General features: G+C 46.5%; 2 protein-coding genes across 9 annotated transcripts; one reads left to right on the top strand and one right to left on the bottom strand.

Moving 5' to 3' along the window:
- Positions 1-936: 936 nt before the first annotated feature.
- LOC126981953 (proteoglycan 4-like) lies at positions 937-8,326 on the bottom strand. 3 transcript variants are annotated; one of them, XM_050833676.1, is made up of 6 exons: positions 7,529-7,910; positions 7,037-7,215; positions 6,349-6,547; positions 5,813-5,902; positions 2,957-4,801; positions 937-1,083 (listed from the first exon to the last, which is right to left on the bottom strand). In XM_050833676.1, the coding sequence occupies exons 1-5, from the start codon at positions 7,803-7,805 to the stop codon at positions 2,958-2,960; spliced, it is 2,589 nt and encodes an 862-aa protein (XP_050689633.1). In that variant the 5' UTR covers positions 7,806-7,910; the 3' UTR covers positions 937-1,083; position 2,957. The 3 variants fall into 3 exon arrangements, with proteins under 3 accessions (XP_050689633.1, XP_050689634.1, XP_050689632.1); XM_050833677.1 differs by lacking the exon at positions 7,529-7,910 and adding an exon at positions 8,169-8,326 and having other exon boundaries at positions 940-1,127; XM_050833675.1 differs by having other exon boundaries at positions 940-1,127; positions 7,529-7,912.
- A 1,011-nt stretch (positions 8,327-9,337) lies between these two features.
- On the top strand, positions 9,338-20,026 carry LOC126981951 (transmembrane protein 209-like). 6 transcript variants are annotated; one of them, XM_050833671.1, is made up of 13 exons: positions 9,338-9,469; positions 10,311-10,447; positions 11,013-11,191; positions 11,547-11,768; positions 12,609-12,724; positions 13,612-13,804; positions 14,100-14,222; positions 14,641-14,759; positions 15,417-15,596; positions 15,948-16,106; positions 16,348-16,500; positions 16,961-19,442; positions 19,577-20,026. In XM_050833671.1, the coding sequence occupies exons 2-12, from the start codon at positions 10,326-10,328 to the stop codon at positions 17,174-17,176; spliced, it is 1,782 nt and encodes a 593-aa protein (XP_050689628.1). In that variant the 5' UTR covers positions 9,338-9,469; positions 10,311-10,325; the 3' UTR covers positions 17,177-19,442; positions 19,577-20,026. The 6 variants fall into 6 exon arrangements, with proteins under 6 accessions (XP_050689628.1, XP_050689627.1, XP_050689625.1 ...); XM_050833670.1 differs by having other exon boundaries at positions 9,373-9,497; XM_050833668.1 differs by having other exon boundaries at positions 9,432-9,594.
- Positions 20,027-20,139: the final 113 nt, after the last annotated feature.

Genomic DNA, 20,139 nt, shown 5'->3' with positions numbered 1-20,139 from the left:
TGAGCCACGCTCCAAGACATCAGTTTGTAAACAAAGAAAGGTGGCGGACACAGGAACCTCAGCTGCCCTCTAAGCCACAGACCTGCCTAGAGACGCAGTGTTGGGCTGACACTTGGTGGGTCAGCTGTGTCCCAGTCCCCCACCGAGGCCCCTGTCACGGGACAAATTGTTTGCTATGGACGGAGTGCGTGGGACCCTCCACAGAGCGCAAGGTTGGTTTTGCTTAAAGTCACACTTTCCAAGACCTTGTTGATGTTAAGTGAGGACTTACTGTAGTTATAAAATTCTCAAAGCCAGGGAGCTACTACCATACAGCTTTGCCAGGGTTACAAAAGAGCTCCCCAGCTCACAAAGAAACTGCCGTGAGTTGGAATTGAACTCTCAACCTTTCGACTGCAAGCCGAGCACAGACCCAGCCATAGCAGGTTATCGAGCTCCTGACACGAGAGAGCATCCATCAAAGTAAAAAAATCCAGGCTCAGGGTCTGGCAAGCTACCAGGAAAACTGTGTTAAGATGCTATAGGCAAGTCGGTCATTAGGGATAAAAGCAAGGAAGAGGCTCTGGGACAGCTCTGAGCACACTAAATACTCAGGTTTATCTCATTTCTTAAACTACTTCTCGGGCCAAGTTTCTGGGTTCAATCTGTCCCCCCTCACTCGAACACGAGCCTTGGGTGGGAGTGTCTACCTTCACAGGCGTAAGGGCCGTGGACGTGGGTATGCTGACTGGTGTGGGAGTGGCGGCGGTGGTGGTGGTGGATGGCAAAACTTTCGTGTTGATGCCGAATACTTTACTTGTGAGATCAATTTTACACGAGCATGTACGGTAACAGTTCGCAAAAGGTGACGGGCGGTGGGGCGCTACTCGGGGTGTGTGGACTGGCCCGCCTCGCCCCCTCACTCCTCGGCCGGCTGGGTGGCTGAGGAGCTCTTAGTGGCGGAGGACGAGCTTGAACCGGCGGCGGCGGTGGCAGCGGCAGGGTTTTTGCCGCTCTTCTTGTCAGTCTTGGCGGCGGCGGCTTCCCCTTGAGTCTTCTCCTCGTCTGCTTTGTCCGACACTGTGAACTTGTTGCTGTCTGCGGCTGGGGAAAAATCAGCCGTCAGTCCAGTCAGCACTCCACCCCCCCTACAGAGAAATAAACACAGCAAAATTAGAAACAAAATGCTGAAAAAAGAGCAAGAGAAAGAGAGAGAGAATCAGCTGTTAAATACCTTGGGGTTAAGACTTTTCTCACCAACCCCTGACAGAGATGATGTGAGGCCAATCAATAAAACTAAAAAACAAGTGACAACCTTAGAATATTTAGGTAAGTGTTATGACTTCCTTAACCCCCAACAGAAGGATTGACATTCAAATGAATGAACAATAAAATAAACCATATATCAGACAAATAAATGAGGAACACTGTGAGAAAGCAAACGTGCAGAACTGGGAACCATAAAATGATAAAAAATTCAATAAACGCCAAAACATAATAATAAACAGGCATATTAATGAACAACGCTGTTAGAAAGCAAAAATGACAGAGCAACATTCCTCAGAGAAATAAACATCACAGCAAAATAAATAAGTAAACAAATCAAAACGGAAGTCTTGTCAAATCATATGTCTGTCGCCCTCCCCCTCCCTCCTCACCTTCCTTCCAGGTGTGGGTCCAGGCACACGTACTCACACTTGAGCACACAACATCATGTACTTGTACTTGGGGTCAAAAGCTCCTTTGTATTTATACTTGGACTCCAAGCACTTGACAAATTTATAAGTACCTCTGAGTACATTCGTGCACAGCCAAAAAATGCCCATCTGTGGCATGGTGTTCGACAATCTGTATGGGCGGAGGTGAGGCCAGGTGGCCTGAGGTGAGGTGACACTGAGGTCATGTGAAGTGACTCGGGGCAGAGATTGCCACTTGTCAAAAGCAGTGGTCAACAAATCCCCTCAGTGAGGTGATTCAGTAAACAACTGGAGCTGCAGGGTGAACCTGCTGGCCTGGCAGGTCCTGGGCTATGGCAACACTTCAGGCAACCAGAAGACAAGACAGGAAGTTACAACCCCGTGAGCAAGCACTGCAACGACGCAGTGAAAATATCTCAAAGTTAAATCAATACAAAGTACTTGTACTTGGGCTTGAGTTCAACTATAAAATGGAGTCCTTGGACTTGGAATTATGATATTGTAGTGTAATCTTACTTGGACTTGAGTACAAAAAACATGTACTTGAACCCAAGCCTGCTTCCTTGGGCTCCCTTGAGGAAGGGTGTGTGGCACTCCTAGAAGGGTTTCCTTTACTTATCATTTTTCCTTCTGTCCAGAAGAAAAAGGAAAGGAGACAGAAGGGAGGAAAGGCGTGAGGGGAGGGAGAAGGAAAGGAAGGAGGTGGGTGAGGGAGAGGAAGGTGGGAGGGTGAGGATGGTGGTGAAGGAGGAAGAGTGGAACAATAATAACTATAAGAGCATTATCTAACATCTGTAATTATATAAAACTAATAAGGAGCCAAAACAGTCAAGAGCACGAGGTGGGTCTGGACTGTCTTGGGAAATTCACACGTCTAAATTTAGGGTCCACGCCCACACTTGCCGGTCAGCAGCCGTGTGACACCATTACCCGTGTTCTCTTCCTGCCTTGGGTAAGACAGGTTTAGGCCTGATTTCTGGATCTACAGCATTACCATTAAGCTTCTCTGCATCTAAAATACATGGTTGTAATAACCTTTCAATTACACTTAATCTACCACATCAATTATCAACCACACAAGTAATTTTGTGCAGTTTGTTAAGCTGCAAAGAATTTAGATCCCCCAATTTTGTACACGGCTTCCCTCCTTTTAGTAGGGGAAATCAAGGTATTACCATATTATTATTATGACTATTACTATAATGAAGCTAGGAACAAACTGGGGGAGGAAGGCGTAGTAACAGCAGCAGCAGCAGGAGGGTCACGCCACACAAACATACCCTACTTCCCCTTGGACTTCTTGGACTGTTTGCTCTTGGGGTTGGACTTTTTACCAGGGGTTGGACCTGCCCGGGACTTGGCTTCAGGGACTGGGGCAGGAGCAGGAGTAACAGTAGGACCCTGCTGAGCATCTTGGGCTGGGAGAGCAGTAGCGGTAGTGACAGTAGTAGCAGTAGGAGCTTCTTTAACATCCTGGGCTGGAGTAGCAGGAGCAGCAGCAGTAGTAGGAGGAGCTTCTTTAGCATCTTGGGCTGGGGTAGCAGTAGTAGTTATAGTAGCAGGAGAAGACACTTCTTGGACTGGAGTAGCAGGGGTCTCAATACCTTGGGCAGGGGTAGCAGTAGTAGTAGGGGGGGTAGTAGAGGCATTAGTTGTAGTAGCAGCAGACTTGTTTGCTTGCTTGCCCTTGGACTTGCCAGCTTTCTCTTTCTGTGGCAGCTTCCCTTCCTCCTTGCCAGTCTTGCCAGCTTTCTCTTTCTGTGGCAGCTTCCCTTCCTCCTTGCCAGTCTTGGAAGCTTCCTCTGCCTTGGCATCCAATGCCTTACCTTCTGGAGGCACAGCGACGGTGTCCTTGGCGTCGGTCTTGTTCACAGGTGTCTCACCCTCTGCGGGCTTGTCTTCTGTGCCGGCCTTCTCCTCCTGAATGGGTTTTTCCAATTCTTTGCCGGGCACAGTGTCCAAACTCTTGTCCTGTACAGGTTTGTCATTCTCTGTCTGTGTCTTGTTCTGGTTCTCGGAAGCCTTGCCGCCCTTTCCCTTGTTACCCTGTTTGTTGCCCTTGCCCTTGGCGGGCTTGGCGGGTCTGCTCGCCTCGTTGTCAGTGTCTTGCTTTGATGCGTCCTTATCCTTGGCAGCTTTTGAGGGTTTCTCTTTGTCAGAACTCTCTTGATTCTTGTTTGGGGGCTTCTGGGTGGCTTTCTTGTCCTTGGGCTTGGGTGTAGCATCCTTGTCCTTGGCAGGGTCAGGAACAGCTGTCTTGTCCTTGCCATCCTTGTCTCCCAGAGCAGGCTCAGGAACTGCTTCCTTGGCAGGCTCAGAAACTGCTTCCTTGCTGTCCTTGGCAGGCTCAGGAACTGCTTCCTTGCTGTCCTTGGCAGGCTCAGGAACTGCTTCCTTGCTGTCCTTGGCAGGCTCAGGAACTGCTTCCTTGCTGTCCTTGGCAGGCTCAGGAACTGCTTCCTTGCTGTCCTTGGCAGGCTCAGGAACGGCTTCCTTGCTGTCCTTGGCAGGCTCAGGAACTGCTTCCTTGCTGTCCTTGGCAAGCTCAGGAACGGCTTCCTTGCTGTCCTTGGCAGGCTCAGGAACTGCTTCCTTGCTGTCCTTGGCAGGCTCAGGAACTGCTTCCTTGCTGTCCTTGGCAGGCTCAGGAACTGCTTCCTTGCTGTCCTTGGCAGGCTCAAGAACTGCTTCCTTGCTGTCCTTGGTTTGCTTGGGAGCTGCATCCTTGTTCTTAGACTTTGGGGCCTTCCCCTTGACTGGCTTGGGGGCAGAGTCTTTGCCTGAGTGAGTGGCAGCCTGGTCTGTGGCAGGTGTGGGTGTTGCAGCATTTGTGGTGGTGGCATCTTTCGGGGCCTGAGGTGAATCCTTTTTCTTTCCTTTCTTGGTCTCCTTGTGTTCTTGAGAAGGTGTTTTGGGGGCAGCGTCTGTGCTCTCGCCTTCAGTGGTGGCAGCAGTGCCAGCAGCATCTACAGGCACCTGAGATGATTCAGCTTCCTTCTTGTCCTCTTTGATGGCTTCCGGCACTGGTGGTTGGATAGAAGCTGGCTCCAATGCCCCGTTGGGTATCTCCACTAGTTCTGGGATGTCATCTACTTCAGGTTCCTTCTCTATTGCAGTGGTCACTCCTATATACAAGCAGTCCTGTGGTAGCCAGTCCCTTGCCTCTCTCCTCAGCCCAGCACACACATACACACACACTAACATTGTCTCCTTTCTCTCCATATTCCTTCTCTTCCCAGCTCACACACTCACAGTCGTACCTTAACATCCACAGGGTTTAGGCAACAGAAACACCCGTGGAGATTGAAAATCAGCGAATAAATCTGCTGCCCCCCTTAATTTTTTTTTGTGCAGCCTATAGTGCCAGTGGGCTTTTTTCTTGCAGGGCCTGGCTGGCGGCCCAAGACGGAACGGGCGAATTTCAAATTTGCAAATTTGTGCAGGCAAATGGGGTGCAAGCCCCACAGTAACCACTAGCATGGTTAGTGTGAGAATGAAGGTGTGCATGGTGGTGGCAAGCTGCGAGTGGTTTGGCTGGCAAAAATAGTGTTCGAGAAAACTCACGGATACCCAATCTCTAATTTTTAATTATCCACTGGCTATGTTATGTTAAGGTACAACTGTACGGTACATAATTCTTCCTTCCTTGCCTTCTCAACCAGTTCCTCTTCTCAGCACACACACAGACATACAGACCTCCACCTTCCAGCTCACACACACTCCTGCCACCCTTCCTCCTCCCACAACACAAACACAAGTCTTGTACACAGAAAACACGCACTAAAGTAGACGAATTTTGTTTGTGACTTTTCTAAGATGCTACGGCCTTTAAAGCAATAAGATTTAGTAATATAACACAGTAATATAATTTTCAAACCTACAATGCAGAACTGTGGATAATTAAGATGAGACAGCCAATAATTTCCCTGGAGTTACCTTGTAAAATTTAAGCTGCAATGGAAATCCAATAAAATTTATGTAGGTGCTTCCAAGCTGAAACAGAGGCCACAACAGCACCCATGAGCCTCAATAGTGCCCTGACTTACACACACACATCTACACCTTCAGTTAAATACACCCATGACATGACATTCAAGTGACACCACACACACACACTACAACCAGTTAGTACTCACCAGTGTCTGTCTTGCTGGCAGCCTCAAAGTCCTCGACCAGCATGGGAACATCATCATCATCATCATCTATTCCTCCAGCTGATGCATTGCCTGTAAACAGAGAAAAATATATATCAGGCTGACCAAGAATGAAGTACAGAAAACTTGGCAAAGAATGAATCAGGGTATGGCAAGAGAGATGGCCCAAGTAAAGGCCTTGTCAGAGCAGGTTATTTATTAATAACTGGGTATTGGCTGGCCATGGCAGCCTGAAGGGTATGGCTTCACCTGTGCCTGTCCTCCCTGGATGGAATCAAGGACTGGGTAAAGAGGCTTTACCTGCGAGCAATAAGGCCAAGTACACTAACACCAAACTCAAAACCAGGCAGAGATGAAATTAAGAGCGATTGCTGGAGCAGAACTGAAAACTCTACATCAGAGAGACATAGGTGGTGTGCCACTATACCAGGCTGCTGAGAGCAGTGTGCTGGTCCAGGCTGATAGATGTGATGGACAAGAGTGGCCACGAAGGGACAGGTTTTGCCAATGATTCTTACTGGTTGTGACGGTGGACGCCAGACGCTTGAGCTGGTTGAAGCCCTCAGCACCCAGGTGGTTGAGGATGCCCGGCAGCATCTCGGTGATCTGCTTGCTCTCGGCGTGGCCCGACACAGCGAAGGTGTTGGCGTTGAGGGACGCCTGCACCTTGGGGTTGTTGAAGTGGATGACTGAGCCATCCTCCTTGATCATGTTGACCTAGGAACAACGAACATGAAGAAGTGATACAATCCTGTACCAGCTGTCCCAAGGCCATTCCCTTGACCAGTTCAAACAGTATCAGTCAGCCAGACCTGTTCCCTATGAGCTTCTTATGAACTCTGTTAGTAAGAGTATATGACACTTTGTCATCTTCCTTGAAGCCTATTTGATGATAGATTTGTGGAAAGAGGAAAAAAAAAAAAAAAAGTCTTTCTTATGTCAATAATATTGTGAAAAATGTGTTAAGCTTATGGGAAGTATCAATTTACCATCACAAATATTTTGTGTAGTTTCTTTAGCACACACAAAAAAAAGAAACATACAAATAAGGAAGGTCAAAATAATTAGCGTGGAAGAAAAGGCTTCTAAAGAGGCGTCCTGATAGTGAGGCTGAAAGCAGACTGTGTAGGATGCATCATCCAAGAAGCCCAAACCATTATGTCCTGAGAGCAGGCCAGCGAGGCATGACCCCTGCCCAGTACCTACCTCCTCTATGCCAGAGATGTTGTTGACTGTCAGCTTCTTGAGGGAGTTCTGCAGCTTCTTGTCGTCGGTGGCGGAGGAGCGGTGGACCACCTTCTTCTTGCGGCGAGCGCTGCCCTTCCCGCCGATGCGCACCTGCTCCTGCAGCTTGGCCAGCTTCTCCTTGTTCATCTTGACTTGTGCTGCAGCAACACCAACAACAGTAAGTGATGATAATAAAATATACAACAATCATCACTATCTATTTCTCATCCATTAATTTAATTTAATGATAGATGAGGTTAGGCATAGGACTGTCCTCTCTATCAAGTTCTTCCTCATTATACTAATACATGGATAATAAGTTATAATAATAAGTTGCTGAAAGGTCCAGACTATTACTTATAAGCTGTCACTTAGCAAGAAACAACATGAATTATTAATGATTGATCTGTGACCTTCCTCTTCTTAGGAAGGGAATGGTATAGCAGTTATAAGCTTCTTAGCACACCAGACCTGCCTCCCTCATTGTCATCACTGAGCTCAGTGCAACAGGAAGAACCAGGAGGCTTCTATGAGAATGCCACAGTCCGTCACCCCGACACCCCTGAAGAAAGGATGAAGGGAATGATGTGAGAAGGATCACTAAAATAATCAACCAAGTTATTTCCAGCGGCTGCCACACCGCTCCCAGCCCCAGCATCACCCCGCCGAGCTGTCTGACACACCCGCCACAGTGCTCCCAACAGCCCCTCTGACACACCACCACACTTCTTTCCATCGGCTGCCACATGCCCCTGACAGCCCCCGAACACACCGCCGAGCTATTTCCAGCGCCTACCACACCGCTCCCAACACATCACAACAGCTTATCCCAGAGGCCGCCAGTGTTCCTGCCACGGCCTGCCTAACACACCGCCGCGGATGAGTGCCCGGCGGCTGCCACACCGCCCCTAACACACACCGCAAGGCCCCAACACAGGCTCCCCAACACGTGATCCCAGCACCCTCGTGCCTTTTCCCTGGTTTTCCTCGCCCCCGCCCCTCGCCTCACGGGTCCGGGCCTGGCCGGCGCCGCGCAGATCCCTCCCCTCGCCGCCCGCTCGCCAGGCACGCCATTACGGGTGTACAACAAGGGGAATCACCGATATATTACCCGGTTAACGTGAGTCGTAGGGCAGTCCGGCAGCGGCGGGGCAGAAGAGGGAGCCTTGTGACGTCACGGGCACATAGACGCCAGGACCGTGACGTCACGAACCAAACACAAACGAAAGAGCAGAGCCTTCCTCGGAGGGGGCGGAAAACACAAGAAAACAAGCCCATCCTTCATTTTATGTGACCAACACTCTAGCGCAAAATGATAAATATGCATGAAACAAGAAAAAGAGAGCCAAATCATGCAGTGGTAGCGTTCAAGAGGGCTTTTCCCACGCCCACTCATCGAGCAGCCCATGAGCACGGTGCCGTGGTGTTGGAACGGCTGTGTGATGTGTTCCCAAGCCACCATTAGCCTGTGATCCTGTTGTTGTCCAGGGCCTCGTGTTGCCTCTACTCCCCGCCAATGGCGTCTGCTATCAAGCAATAATTATATCATTCAATATTTTCACGCGTTTACTATGGATTCAGTGCTCACCTCTGTATGTTTTATTTCACACTAGGGAAGTTGAACTGAAGCCACACGCCGCTAAAATTACCGCCGAATGGTCGCTGGTTCTGAATGGGGACATTTGAAGAGCCCTCGTTAGCTCTGTTCTAATTAACACTAGGACGTTATCTCGCAGGAAATTATCTCATTAACTTCATATTAACGTTTTAGATAGATATCCACCATTGTTTTTTCCTTAATTCCCGCAGAAGACCCAATATTTTTTTCCTTTCTAATGTCAGAATAAATTAAAACCCATTATTTTTTTCCTTACTTAATCATCAGAAGAAAACATTAATTTTAATATATCCAAATACTGTATGTGTGTGTGTGTGTGTGTGTGTGTGTGTGTGTGAGAGAGAGAGAGAGAGGGGGTGGGGGGGGGAAGAGACAAGAGACGTACGTGTTTCGCTCTTTTCTCTAACTGTATTCATATATCTATCATTTTATTGACCTTTCAGTCTGTTTTCTCTACCAGTACACTTTTCTTTTTCCTTCCATATCTCGATCCCTTCTCTCCCTCCTTTCCTTCTCCTCTTCACCCAGACCGAGGCCGGCCAAGGTTATCTTGTCATGGGAAATAATAGGGATGGGAAACCTTGATTACTTGCTTGCTTGATTGCTTGATTACTTGATGTTGTTCCAAGAATCTCTCTCTCTCTCTCTCTCTCTCGTTTGCCTGTGTTTGAAACTTTGAAATTGAAAGGCGCGGCTAAAAATGGTCCAAAAATGGCGTCTAGATCTGAGGTGCTGCTGTGACTCTTTCTGTGAAGGGAGTCTGTGGCAGGCAGTGTTTACAGCGGCAGCGGGAGGTAACTAGCCCCATAAAACACCCACGAAGTAAGGGTCTTGATCACGTACAGCACGTCATTTTTCTGCATCGCTCTGTTCGGCGACTACTAAGGCGATCCCGTGGAGGCATTTATCGAGTTGCTTGGTAAATAAGACGGCCTCGTGATCACTGGCTAGCAATGAGGAACCGGAGATCTTGACTTCCGTTCAGTTTGAAAATTTAAAAGTTTCTCACCGTGTGTTGGTGCTGGTGGCCGCCCGGTGAGCCGAGGGAGGGTGAGGCTCCTGGGCAAGCACGGTTGACCCCACTCATGGAGGCAGGATCTCCACGGTCCATCTCAAAGGCTTCACGGGTCCGCCCACACCTCCTCTCTCTCTCTCTCTCTCTCTCTCTCTCTCTCTCTCTCTCTCTCTCTCTCTCTCTCTCTCTCTCTCTCTCTCTCTCTCTCTCTCTCTCTCTCTCTCTCTCTCTCTCTCTCTCTCTCTCTCTCTCTCTCTCTCTCTCTCTCTCTCTCTCTCTCTCTCTCTCTCTCTCTCTCTCTCTTACATTTCTGTTTCTCAGGCACACCAGACTTCCTGTGTCCCCTGTGCACACCTCTGCCACCACAGTATTCCTTGGGATCCGGCAGACTTGTCATCTCAGACTTCCTGCAGGGTTTAATTCCAGTAATTATGAAGCTTAGGGCTGACAGGCTTTACCAACAGTCTGTAAGAGAGGGTGGGAGGTTAGGTCAGAGTTAGCTAAGTTAGGTTTGCCAGTAGATCAAACATGTTTTAGTCTTGGTTTGGAATCTCCTTTGATATTGGTGACCATGGAGTGGTGTTTCACCCGTCTGTTTCTAACTTGTTCCTATTTTCCAGGACAGGACGAGGGCCATGAAGTGGTCCGAGCTGGTGGAGAATGCGCTGACTCGCAAGACTGCTGCCAACTTCCTGCAATGGGCTGGCAGGTCAGCTGGGGTCATGGCCTTCCTCATGGCTGTGCTAGCCTATGACCTGTGAGTGGCGGTGGTGCTGAGGAGAGGGAAATACAAAAATATAATAGAGTTGGTATATGGAATTACCCCCAGCCCCCTTTTCTATTTTTCTCTTTACTTTGCTGTTACTGTCTTCATTTTGATATCCTTCTCTGCTCACAAAGGGGACTGCTTGGGTCTGCAGCAGTTTTTGAGTTTCCCTTGAGGGCCTTCCTTGGATATCAATAATAATAATGATAACGATAATTATCAGTCTGGTCCAGTCCCTAACTCCATTTTTTGCCTCCCCTCCAATCACTTTTTCTCCACAATTCTGCATCTCCTAGATAAATAATGCATAAATATATTTTAGTATTATTATGAAAAAGTAATAGCAGTGTTTTTGTCCCCACCTCTTTTATTCTTATATTACTGGCACATTTTTAAATTTTTCACATCAATCTCTGCTCGTCAAGAGGACTTGGGCCCTATAGCCATTTTTTATTTTCCCTTGATGCCCTTTCATGGATCTCAGTAATGATAATGTCTAAATAATTGTTCGTGTGGTCCATTCCCTCACCCCTGTGTCGTCCCTTCCTTCCCCCAGGCAGCGTGGTGGTGTGAGTGGCTGGGGGCCGGGGTGGTGGTGGGGGTGCTGGGGGGCCTGCGCCACACTGGGGGTCCTGCTGGTGCGCCTCCTGCTCTCCGCCCTGCTCCTCTACCTCACGCTGCCGCCCATTGCAGTCTCTGATGAACAGCGGAAGCTTCTCGCCATCAACCAGACAGGTGGGAATGACCAGCTATTTGTCGTATTTGAATCATTCCTTTGTTTTTATCATTTGTATATATATATAACTACTTATTTGTTATTTTTCTACGGTTAGAGGTGAGGTCTCATGATATTAAAAAAGCCCTCCTCACTGTTTTATTTGCTCAGTCTCTTTCATTTGTTTGTTTCATTTGCTTTGTTGACCACAGTAAATTATTCCATCTATATAATTAAATTTATGGTCCAAAATACAATACTAAACATTAATATAATACTAAGGATACATACAAACATACAATACACCCTTATAAGCCGGAAAAAAAGCGTTATATAAATCAGCACTACATACACTGATAATTTCCTTGTTTCCAGACTTTGGCTTCAAGAACAAGGAGCCCGAACAGTCTTGCTCAACCCCCGTGGCGGAGCAGAAGGTGCCGCTGTCCTCCCTCTTCGCCGCCACAGTCCGCACCCCGTCCCCAGCGCCCCCCCTCTCCCCCATCAACCTCTCCACCGCCTCCTGGACCAGCCTGTCGCCTCAGTCCCCGGCTCTGTCCTCACTGCAAAGCCCGGCATCGCACTCCAGCAGCCTTGGTGGGTTCTTATTTCACTTTGTCATCACTTATGAATTTACTGAATACACCACAAATATAGTGACTGTTTGGGTTATAGTTAGGTAAGGTAAGGTAACAAATACTCCCAGGTCTTTCTCTGCCTCAGTGGTGGATAGTGGAGTGTTTCCCATGTGGTATTGGTATGCTAGATATTCCCTCCCAAGGTGCATGACTTTACATTTTTCTCCATTGAATTGTAGCAGAAACTGTTTGTTCCATTTCTGTAGCTTGGTGATGTCTCCTGGTAGGAAATCTGAAGTCAAGGGGTTAAGGGTTTCTTCACACCCATGAGCTAGCCATATATGGTATAAATCAACAATGAATTTGTAAGGAATTATGTATGATTTTTTAGTACAGACCTATGGAAACTGTTTGGGTTTTTTGTTAGGGTCAGGGTATCTTTAAACACAGGATTGTTGGCAACTTATGGCATAAAACAAGAGAGAGAGAGAGAGCTCACCTTATCAGATAATAAATCTCATTAGTGAGGAAGCATATATGAATTTCTACATAGACATCTAGTGACTTTAGGCAAGATTAAGGGTCTCTTCACACACATGACTGTATCATCATGGTTTTTGGCCCCCCTTTTTTTTCTTTATATTCTTCTCCTTACTCAACCATCACTGTTTGAGTCTATCAATTTTTTTTTTCCCTGGTTCCCTTTTGTAGATCTCAATGATAATAATAATAATCTCTACATGCTTTCCAGTCCTCATATATATGCATTCTGATCCTCCAGTGTGACGGCCCTTTCCTCCCCCCACTCATCTAATGCATTCTGATCCTCCAGTCTGACGGCCCTTTCCTCCTTCCACAGGGCTCAGCAGCAGCATCCTGAGCAGTGGCAGCGGCGCCGGGTCAATGACGGCCGACTCCTGGTCCTTCCACCACAACCAGTCCTCCCTCTTTGACCTGTCCTACCCCAACATAATGGTGTGTGTGTGTGTGTGTGTGTGTGTGATGCCCCTTGTCCTGTCATATTCTTTGTCTATCGTATTCTGTCCTTTCACTATTCTCAAGATTTCCCTCTCATTTTCTTTTTCTTTTTTTTTGTCATTTTTCATGTTTACAAGATGTCCCTCTCACCTTCAGTGTTTATTGTGCTGCCCTGTCACAGGTCAGAAGACTTGACTACTTGAGGTTCTCTTATATACGTACAAAGCCAGTCTACATATCTGTCACCTTATCATTTAAACTTACCGGACTGTCATCACATTTCTCCCTTGTTTTTTTTATCCTAAATTATATGTGTCTTAACCCGTCCGCTGCAATTGGCATGGATTTCGCCTTCACTGATAGCCTGGTAACATATTTTCCCAGGTCCTTCTCTGCCTCAGTGTGGATAGTGGAGTGTTTTCCATGTGGTATTGGTATGCTGGATATCCCTTCACTGGTAGCCTGGTAACATATTTTCCCAGGTCTTTCTCTGCCTCTGTGGTGGATAGTGGAGTGTTTTCCATGTGGTATTGGTGTGCTGGATATCCCTTCACTGGTAGCCTGGTAACATATTTTCCCAGGTCTTTCTCTGCCTCTGTGGTGGATAGTGGAGTGTTTCCCATGTGGTATTGCTATGCTGGATATCCCCCCAAGGTGCATGACTTTACATATTTCTTCATGAATTTTAGCAGCCACTTTTTGTTCCATTCCTGTAGCTTGGTGATGTCTTCTTGTAGGAAATCTGTAGTCAAGGGGTTAAGTGTGTTAGGGCATTTGTAACTGTACTCTTCCACCTCAACCTATTGCAATGAGTTTAATAATAATAATAAAAATAATGCTAATGCTAACAATAATGATAATAATGGACTCCTTCTCCTACCCAGCAGCAGAAGCAACAGCATCAGGCCAGTCAGCTGTACCTCTCCACCTCCCTCTCAGACTCCATCTCCCTGCCCATGTCCCCCGCCAGCCCCGCCACCCCCACCTCCCCTGCCGCCGGGCCCCTCATCACTGACCAGGCCTCCCTGCAAGACTACCTCCAGCACCACCGCGAGAAGGAGAAGCTGCGACAGATCAGTGAGTGCTCTGGAAAGGAGATTTACATAGATATTCAAACCACACAGACCCTAGAGAGAAGCTGCAGCAGATTATTAAGTGCTGAAGGAGGGAGAGATAAATTTACATAGGTTCACATAGATATTCATACCACACAGACACTAAAGAGAGGCTGTAGCAGGAAGAAAAAGAGAGAGAGATTTACATAGATTTATAGAGGTTTACATGGGTACTAAGCCCACTCAGACCTATGTGTGTATATTTTTTACCTATCTAAATGTGTGTGTTGACGTGTGTGTGTGTGTGTGTGTTTCAGTGTATCAGTGCGACAGTGGGGGCACCTCGCTCTGGGGGTACGGAGGGTCCCCACGCTCCCCTCTCTCGGACCACGGCTCAGCCCTGCGGAAGACTGTCTACCAGCCAGCCACCAAGGACACAGGTGAGGAGGAGGAGGAAGAAGAGGTGGAGGAGGAGGGATAAGAAATGGAGGAGATGGGAGAAAATGAGTGGGAGGAGGAGGGAGAATGAGTGGGTGTTGGAGGAGAGAGGAGGAGGGAGAGAATGAGTGGGAGGAAGAGGAGGAGGAGGGATAAAAAATGGAGGAGTGAGGATGAGTGGAAGGAAATGTGGAGGAGGAGGTGGGAGAGAATGAGTGGCAGAAGGAGGAGGAGAGAAGAGAGGTTGAGAGCAGAGCCATACAGGAGGAGGAGGAGATGAATGGACGCTACCTAATAACAGTAATAAAGATGATATTTATTTTTTCAAAGATGCTAATGTTTCCTCTTTTTTTTTTTTTTTTTTTTTTTTTTGTGTGTGTGTGTGTGTGTGTGTGTGTGTGTGTGTGTGTGTGTAAGCAGGTCAGGAAACAAACTCAGCGGACAGCAAGAATGATGACTCCAAGGCCTCAGCGTCCTCCAGCAGCAGCGTCAGCAAGATCTGGCGCAAGAGGAACGTCACGCCAGAGCAGCTATTCAAGGTGGGGGTTGGGGCATCCTCTATTTTTTTTCCTTGTTTTCTTGTTCTTCTTGTTTTTCTTGTTGTTCTTTTCTTGCTCTTCTTTGTCTTCTTCTTATTATTACTATTACTGCCATCATCATCATCAACCTGAACCTGTTGACTCTTGTGTAGTTGTTTCTGGGGCCATAACCTTAATTAGAACTGTTTTAAGCCTTGTACTCTTGCTTCAGGAAGTTGGACAGCATATAGATGAATGGGTTTTGGTTTTGGTATTGGCTAACTCTTGCATCAGGGAATTGGACAGCATAGAGATGAAGGAGTAAAGGTACTGGTTAACTCTTGCATCAGGGAATTGGACAGCAAAGAAGTAAGCTTGAGTACAGTCTTATGCTGTATTATAATTGTTTACCAGTGAAAGGGATGAAAGAGTATACAGTCAGCATTATATTTTAACATTTTACTGACATGATACACTGTAATTAGAGGGGCATGTGCCTTTTTTATTTATATATCTCTCTGAACATAGTAACTTTATGACAGTCTTTCTTATGGAGTGATTACTACTACCATGTGTTTTTTGTAAGATGATCTTGTTCTCTTTTTCATATGCCCTCTGTTTGTTTTACTTGCAGTCTTGAGTATGATAAAGCCACACACTATTCTATCCACTCCACAGTTTACGGAAAACCTTCGCATATGGATGTCGGCAACGCTGCTGGTGCCGCTGGTCCAGAATATAGACTCCACGAACAAGGTGCTGCGTGGCGTTGCTCCAGAGATACAGATCGGAGAGGTCGGTGTTGACAAGCTGAAGAAGACTGCACAAAACATCTCTGGACTCAAGCAGCTTGCCGATGTAAGGAACAGTAACAGTAGTAGTAGTAGTAGTGGAAATATAAGTTGTAGTAATAGTAGTAGGAGAAGGAGGAGGACATTATAGATTAGTTGTAGAAATATAAGTTGTAGGAGAAGTTATAGTAGCAGTAGTAGGAGGAGGAGAAGAAGGTTACAGTAGTAGTAGTAATAGAAATAGCAATAGAATAGTAATGATAGTAAAAGTTGATGTGAATTTTAGAATAGCCACACCCTAGAATGACAAAGACAACTCCACCAAAAAATGACTCTACCAAATAACGAGAAATCACCCCAAAAAATCCCGTAGGCAATTTATTTACATGGGTGACATCATTCTGGTCCTCTCCCCCAGGTGGTGCCCTTCCTGGAGGTGACGGTGCACCAGGACTACCTGCTGCACCGCCTGAGGGAGCTGGCCGCCGGGGGTGCCATCTCCGCCTACCGCTGGAACGCCGGCAGCACCACCTTCAACGGGCGGCCCTGGAAGGAGGAGTACCCCACCGACACCGCTGTAATTGCTGTTGTTCTTGCCACTCTTCTTAATTTCTTATTCCTCTTATTTCATTCTTACTGTTACTCTCTTTGTGTGCTGTAGTTTTTTTGTTGTTGTTGATTTTCCTGTAGAGATGAACCCCATAATGAACACCATTGAGTGCTGGGTACTGAGCCTGGGCCTTCTTAGTCTGGGCAGCATACCAATTGAGCTAAAAGGTCACCATGGTTACTTACATCTATACACACCTTCCCCACAGATCCTGCTGCACCTGTTTGCCATGTACCTGGACCAGCAGCTGCCCCCGGACATCACGCAGCCCGAGGGACGCATGTTCTCCAGCACGCACCTCATCAAGGCTCCAGAGAAGGCCCCGCGTGCCACCAACAGGCCCTTGCTATACCTCAGCCAGGTAACACTGATATGGATATGTTTTTTGATGTTTGGTCCATCGGGAGGTGCCACCACTCACACTGGTACACTGAAGCACACATTTACATAAACACACACGCGCATGAACACACACATAGAGAAGTAAAGAAATACACAGACACATATTCATAGATCCAATACGTACATTCTCTCCCATACAGATCCACCCCTCTTATTCCTTCTCATTCCCCCATCCTCTCTCTCTCTCTCTCTCTTGGTCCATCGCTGAATGTAAGAATGGGTGAACTTCATAGATTAGAGACCAGACAAAGTTTAAAGATGTCTTGATAACTTTATAATTAGATACCGGCTTGGGCAGATCATATCAATTGTAGAACTTTTAATACATAGACATTCTTTATTTTTTTACGTTCACCCCATCACCGAATGTAAAAATGGATGGATGGAAATAATACTGAGGCTTCTGTTTATGTTCGCAGGTTACGCCGCCCCACGTGAAGGTCGTGCTCCCGCCGGATGAGGAGTGTGAGGTGGGCCCCGGGCGGAACAACCTCAGCCACGCCCTGCTGCTCTTCATCCACCACGTCATCCACTGTCAACACTCTCGCATCTCCAGCATCAACCTCACCATGTCGGGCGTCAACCTCTCATGGGTCATCACCTCAGACAAGACCATCCCTGCCAGCTTACTCTAGTGATGACCTGACCTTCATCTTTCCCTTTTCTCTGGGTCATCACCTCAGACAAGACCATCCCTGCCAGCCTACTCTAGTGATGACCTGACCTTCATCTTTCCCTTCTCTCTGGGTCATCACCTCAGACAAGACCATCCCTGCCAGCCTACTCTAGTGATGACCTTGACTGATGACCTGACCTTCATCTTTCCTTACACCACTCACCTTCCTCCTTCCCTTGCTCTCCAGTCATCACCTCCAACAAGACCATCCCTGCCTGGCTTGACTGATGACCTGACCTCCACTAGTGATGACTGATGACCACTGCCTTTCATCCTCCTTCCCTTGCTCTCAGTCATCACCTCCGACAAGACCATCCCTGCCTGGCCTGACTGATGACCTGACCTCCACTAGTGATGACTGATGACGACTTTAATCCTTCCCTTTCTGCACTGGGTTATCACAAACAGCGCAGGACTCAGCCATTGACCTAAGGAAGCACTCTTGCAGTAAGACACATATTATTTCATGTGTTAACTTATATTTCTTTCTTGGCATTTTAGTTGTGTAGTCTTTTTTTATGACCTATTCTGTACTTTTAGGTTTTTATACATGTTTTATAAGGTGGTTAATGTGCTGGCCAAGGAATAGAGTCAGTAAGACCTCTCAAAAGTGTCTTGGCATGTAGAGGTGTAACTTAGAAATTGTTTTTCTCAATTCTTTTTTCTTTGTGTGTGTGTGTGTGTGTGTGTGTGTGTGTGTGTGTGTAACTTAGGAATTCTGATTTCTAATATGTTTCTAATAATTTTTTAGCATCACAAACTGAATGAGAGAAGCAGCTGTGGACTTGTTTTGACCTCATCCGTACTTAAAGTGTTCTTATAGGTTAGTTGAGTGGCCCCAGTCCTGTGGTCATAGTTACAGATGGGTAGTTGCATTAATAGGTAGCTATAGTTAGGTAATAGATATGTCACCACTGAGTGTGTGACAATGTTCTAGCCCATGTGATGTGATAATGTCCTTCCCTCTATACTTTCCCTGAGTGTGAAGGACGTGAACCGGGCCGGGATGAACACAAAGAGTATTTTGCACCCACATTACAAGCTGACCCTTCCTTGGCCACTCCCTTGACACCAGTTTTAACATTATCAGTCAGGCAGACGATGCCATTCCCACCGAGCTGTCCATAAAACACTGTTGCAGGCTATTAATTACACCCACACATTAATTTCCTGGTAGTGATAGTGTTCTTCAAACTGCTCAAGAAAAGATAGTTGGAAGGGATTGATGTGGCTGTGGATCTCTGCATTTAGTTTTTTTTTTTTTTTTTTTTTTTTTTTTTACAGCTAAGGAGACAGCTCAAGGGCGCAAAGAAAAAAAAAGAAAAAAGGCCCGCTACTCACTGCTTCCGAACAGAGGTTAAAGGAGTGTCCAAAATCAAACCTCATCTTCATCATTTTCCCTGGACAGCACAAAATCATGGAGGGTGTCAGGTGTGGAGAGGTGCCATGTTCAGCAGCAACCACTCGTGTTTAAGTCCGTGGTATTATCGGTATTTATTACGTCCTGTCGGCCCAAGTCTTTATCCAGCGACTGAGACCTTCTTCTGTGGCCGTCGTTTTCTGTAATGCCAAGTGCGAGTCTTAGGTCAATATTATAAGACACTTTCTCTTCTCACAGCACCCATTTCTAAAGGTCAAAGAAGGGGTCAGTCTGGTTCTAATGAGTGTTTCTTCAGGTTCATGATGTCGAAGAAGGGTCATACTACCACCAGGGTCATAAAACTACCCCTGGAAATGCCCACAATTCTTAGGAAAACCTTGTCAAATTTGTGCTCTTGGGCGGTGAAATGTTTTTTAATACAACCCTTTGGACGAACTTGTTTCTGGGATTAGTTTGTTCCTAGGACTGACCTGTTCCTAGGCTCTGTGTGTTGCTGGGATCAAATTTTTCCCAGGGTCAACTTATTCCTGGATTTAAAGTTAAGAAGTGCCAAGTTGGGAGGCTGCATTTGTTCCATATTATAGTCCAACCATTTCAAATAGTCCGTTTAGGCGTTCAATTCCACGGGTCCTTTCCTCTCCCCTGCTCTGCCACACAGTCCCAACACCCATTTTTCCCTCTCATATGTTAGCTATAGGTAACATATGAGAGGAAGGGATAGGTGTTTAGACTGTGTGGTAGAGTAGAGGGGAGGAAAGGACCCACGTAATCGAATGCCCAAATGGACTGTTTTAAATGGTTTGACTATAGCATTTGTGCTGTAAGTTTAACATATTTATCTTTGGTTAAGACTTCAGAAATGTTAAGTTTTGAGTCTCCACTTGCTCATGGGGTTACATACATATTCCCAGGCTTAGGAAATAGGTTAAGAAATGCTACGTTTTGACACTGTATTAAATTTTGTTCCCTGGTTAAGAGATTAAGACTTCAGAAATGTTAAGTTTTGAGTCTCCACTTGCCCATGGGATTACATGGATATTCCCAGGCTTAGGAAATAGGTTAAGAAATGCTACATTTTGACACTGTATTAAATTTTGTTCCCTGGTTAAGACTTCAGAAATGTTAAGTTTTGAGACTCCACTTGTTCCTGGGTTAACATATTCTTAGGTTTTGAAAAAATAAGTTAAGAAATGCTATGTTTTGAGCCTTCATTAGATTCTGTTCCCTGGTTCAGACTTAAGAAATGCCAAGTCTTGAGTCTGCATTTGTTCCCAGGTTCAGATTTAAGAAATGCTAAGTTTTAAGTTCATGTTGCTGGCCATTAAGTGTCCTGTCGTTCCCAGCCTAAGATGTGAATGCAAGTGCTGTGATTTCTTATGGATGACCTGTCTTGAGTGAGTTTCTGAGGCATAAAAAATGTTTGTAAGATTGGGTTGTATTATTCACTTATTAATACAACTGTGGTGAAGAGGTGGAAGAAGCAAGATTGGGTTGTATTATTCACTTATTAATACAACTGTGGTGAAGAGGCGGAAGAAGCA

Source organism: Eriocheir sinensis, chromosome 49 (assembly GCF_024679095.1).
Source record: "Eriocheir sinensis breed Jianghai 21 chromosome 49, ASM2467909v1, whole genome shotgun sequence".
NCBI classification, from domain to species: Eukaryota; Metazoa; Arthropoda; class Malacostraca; order Decapoda; family Varunidae; genus Eriocheir; species Eriocheir sinensis.
The sequence above is the reverse complement of the archived record's forward strand: the minus strand, read 5'-3'. Positions and strand labels throughout refer to the sequence as shown.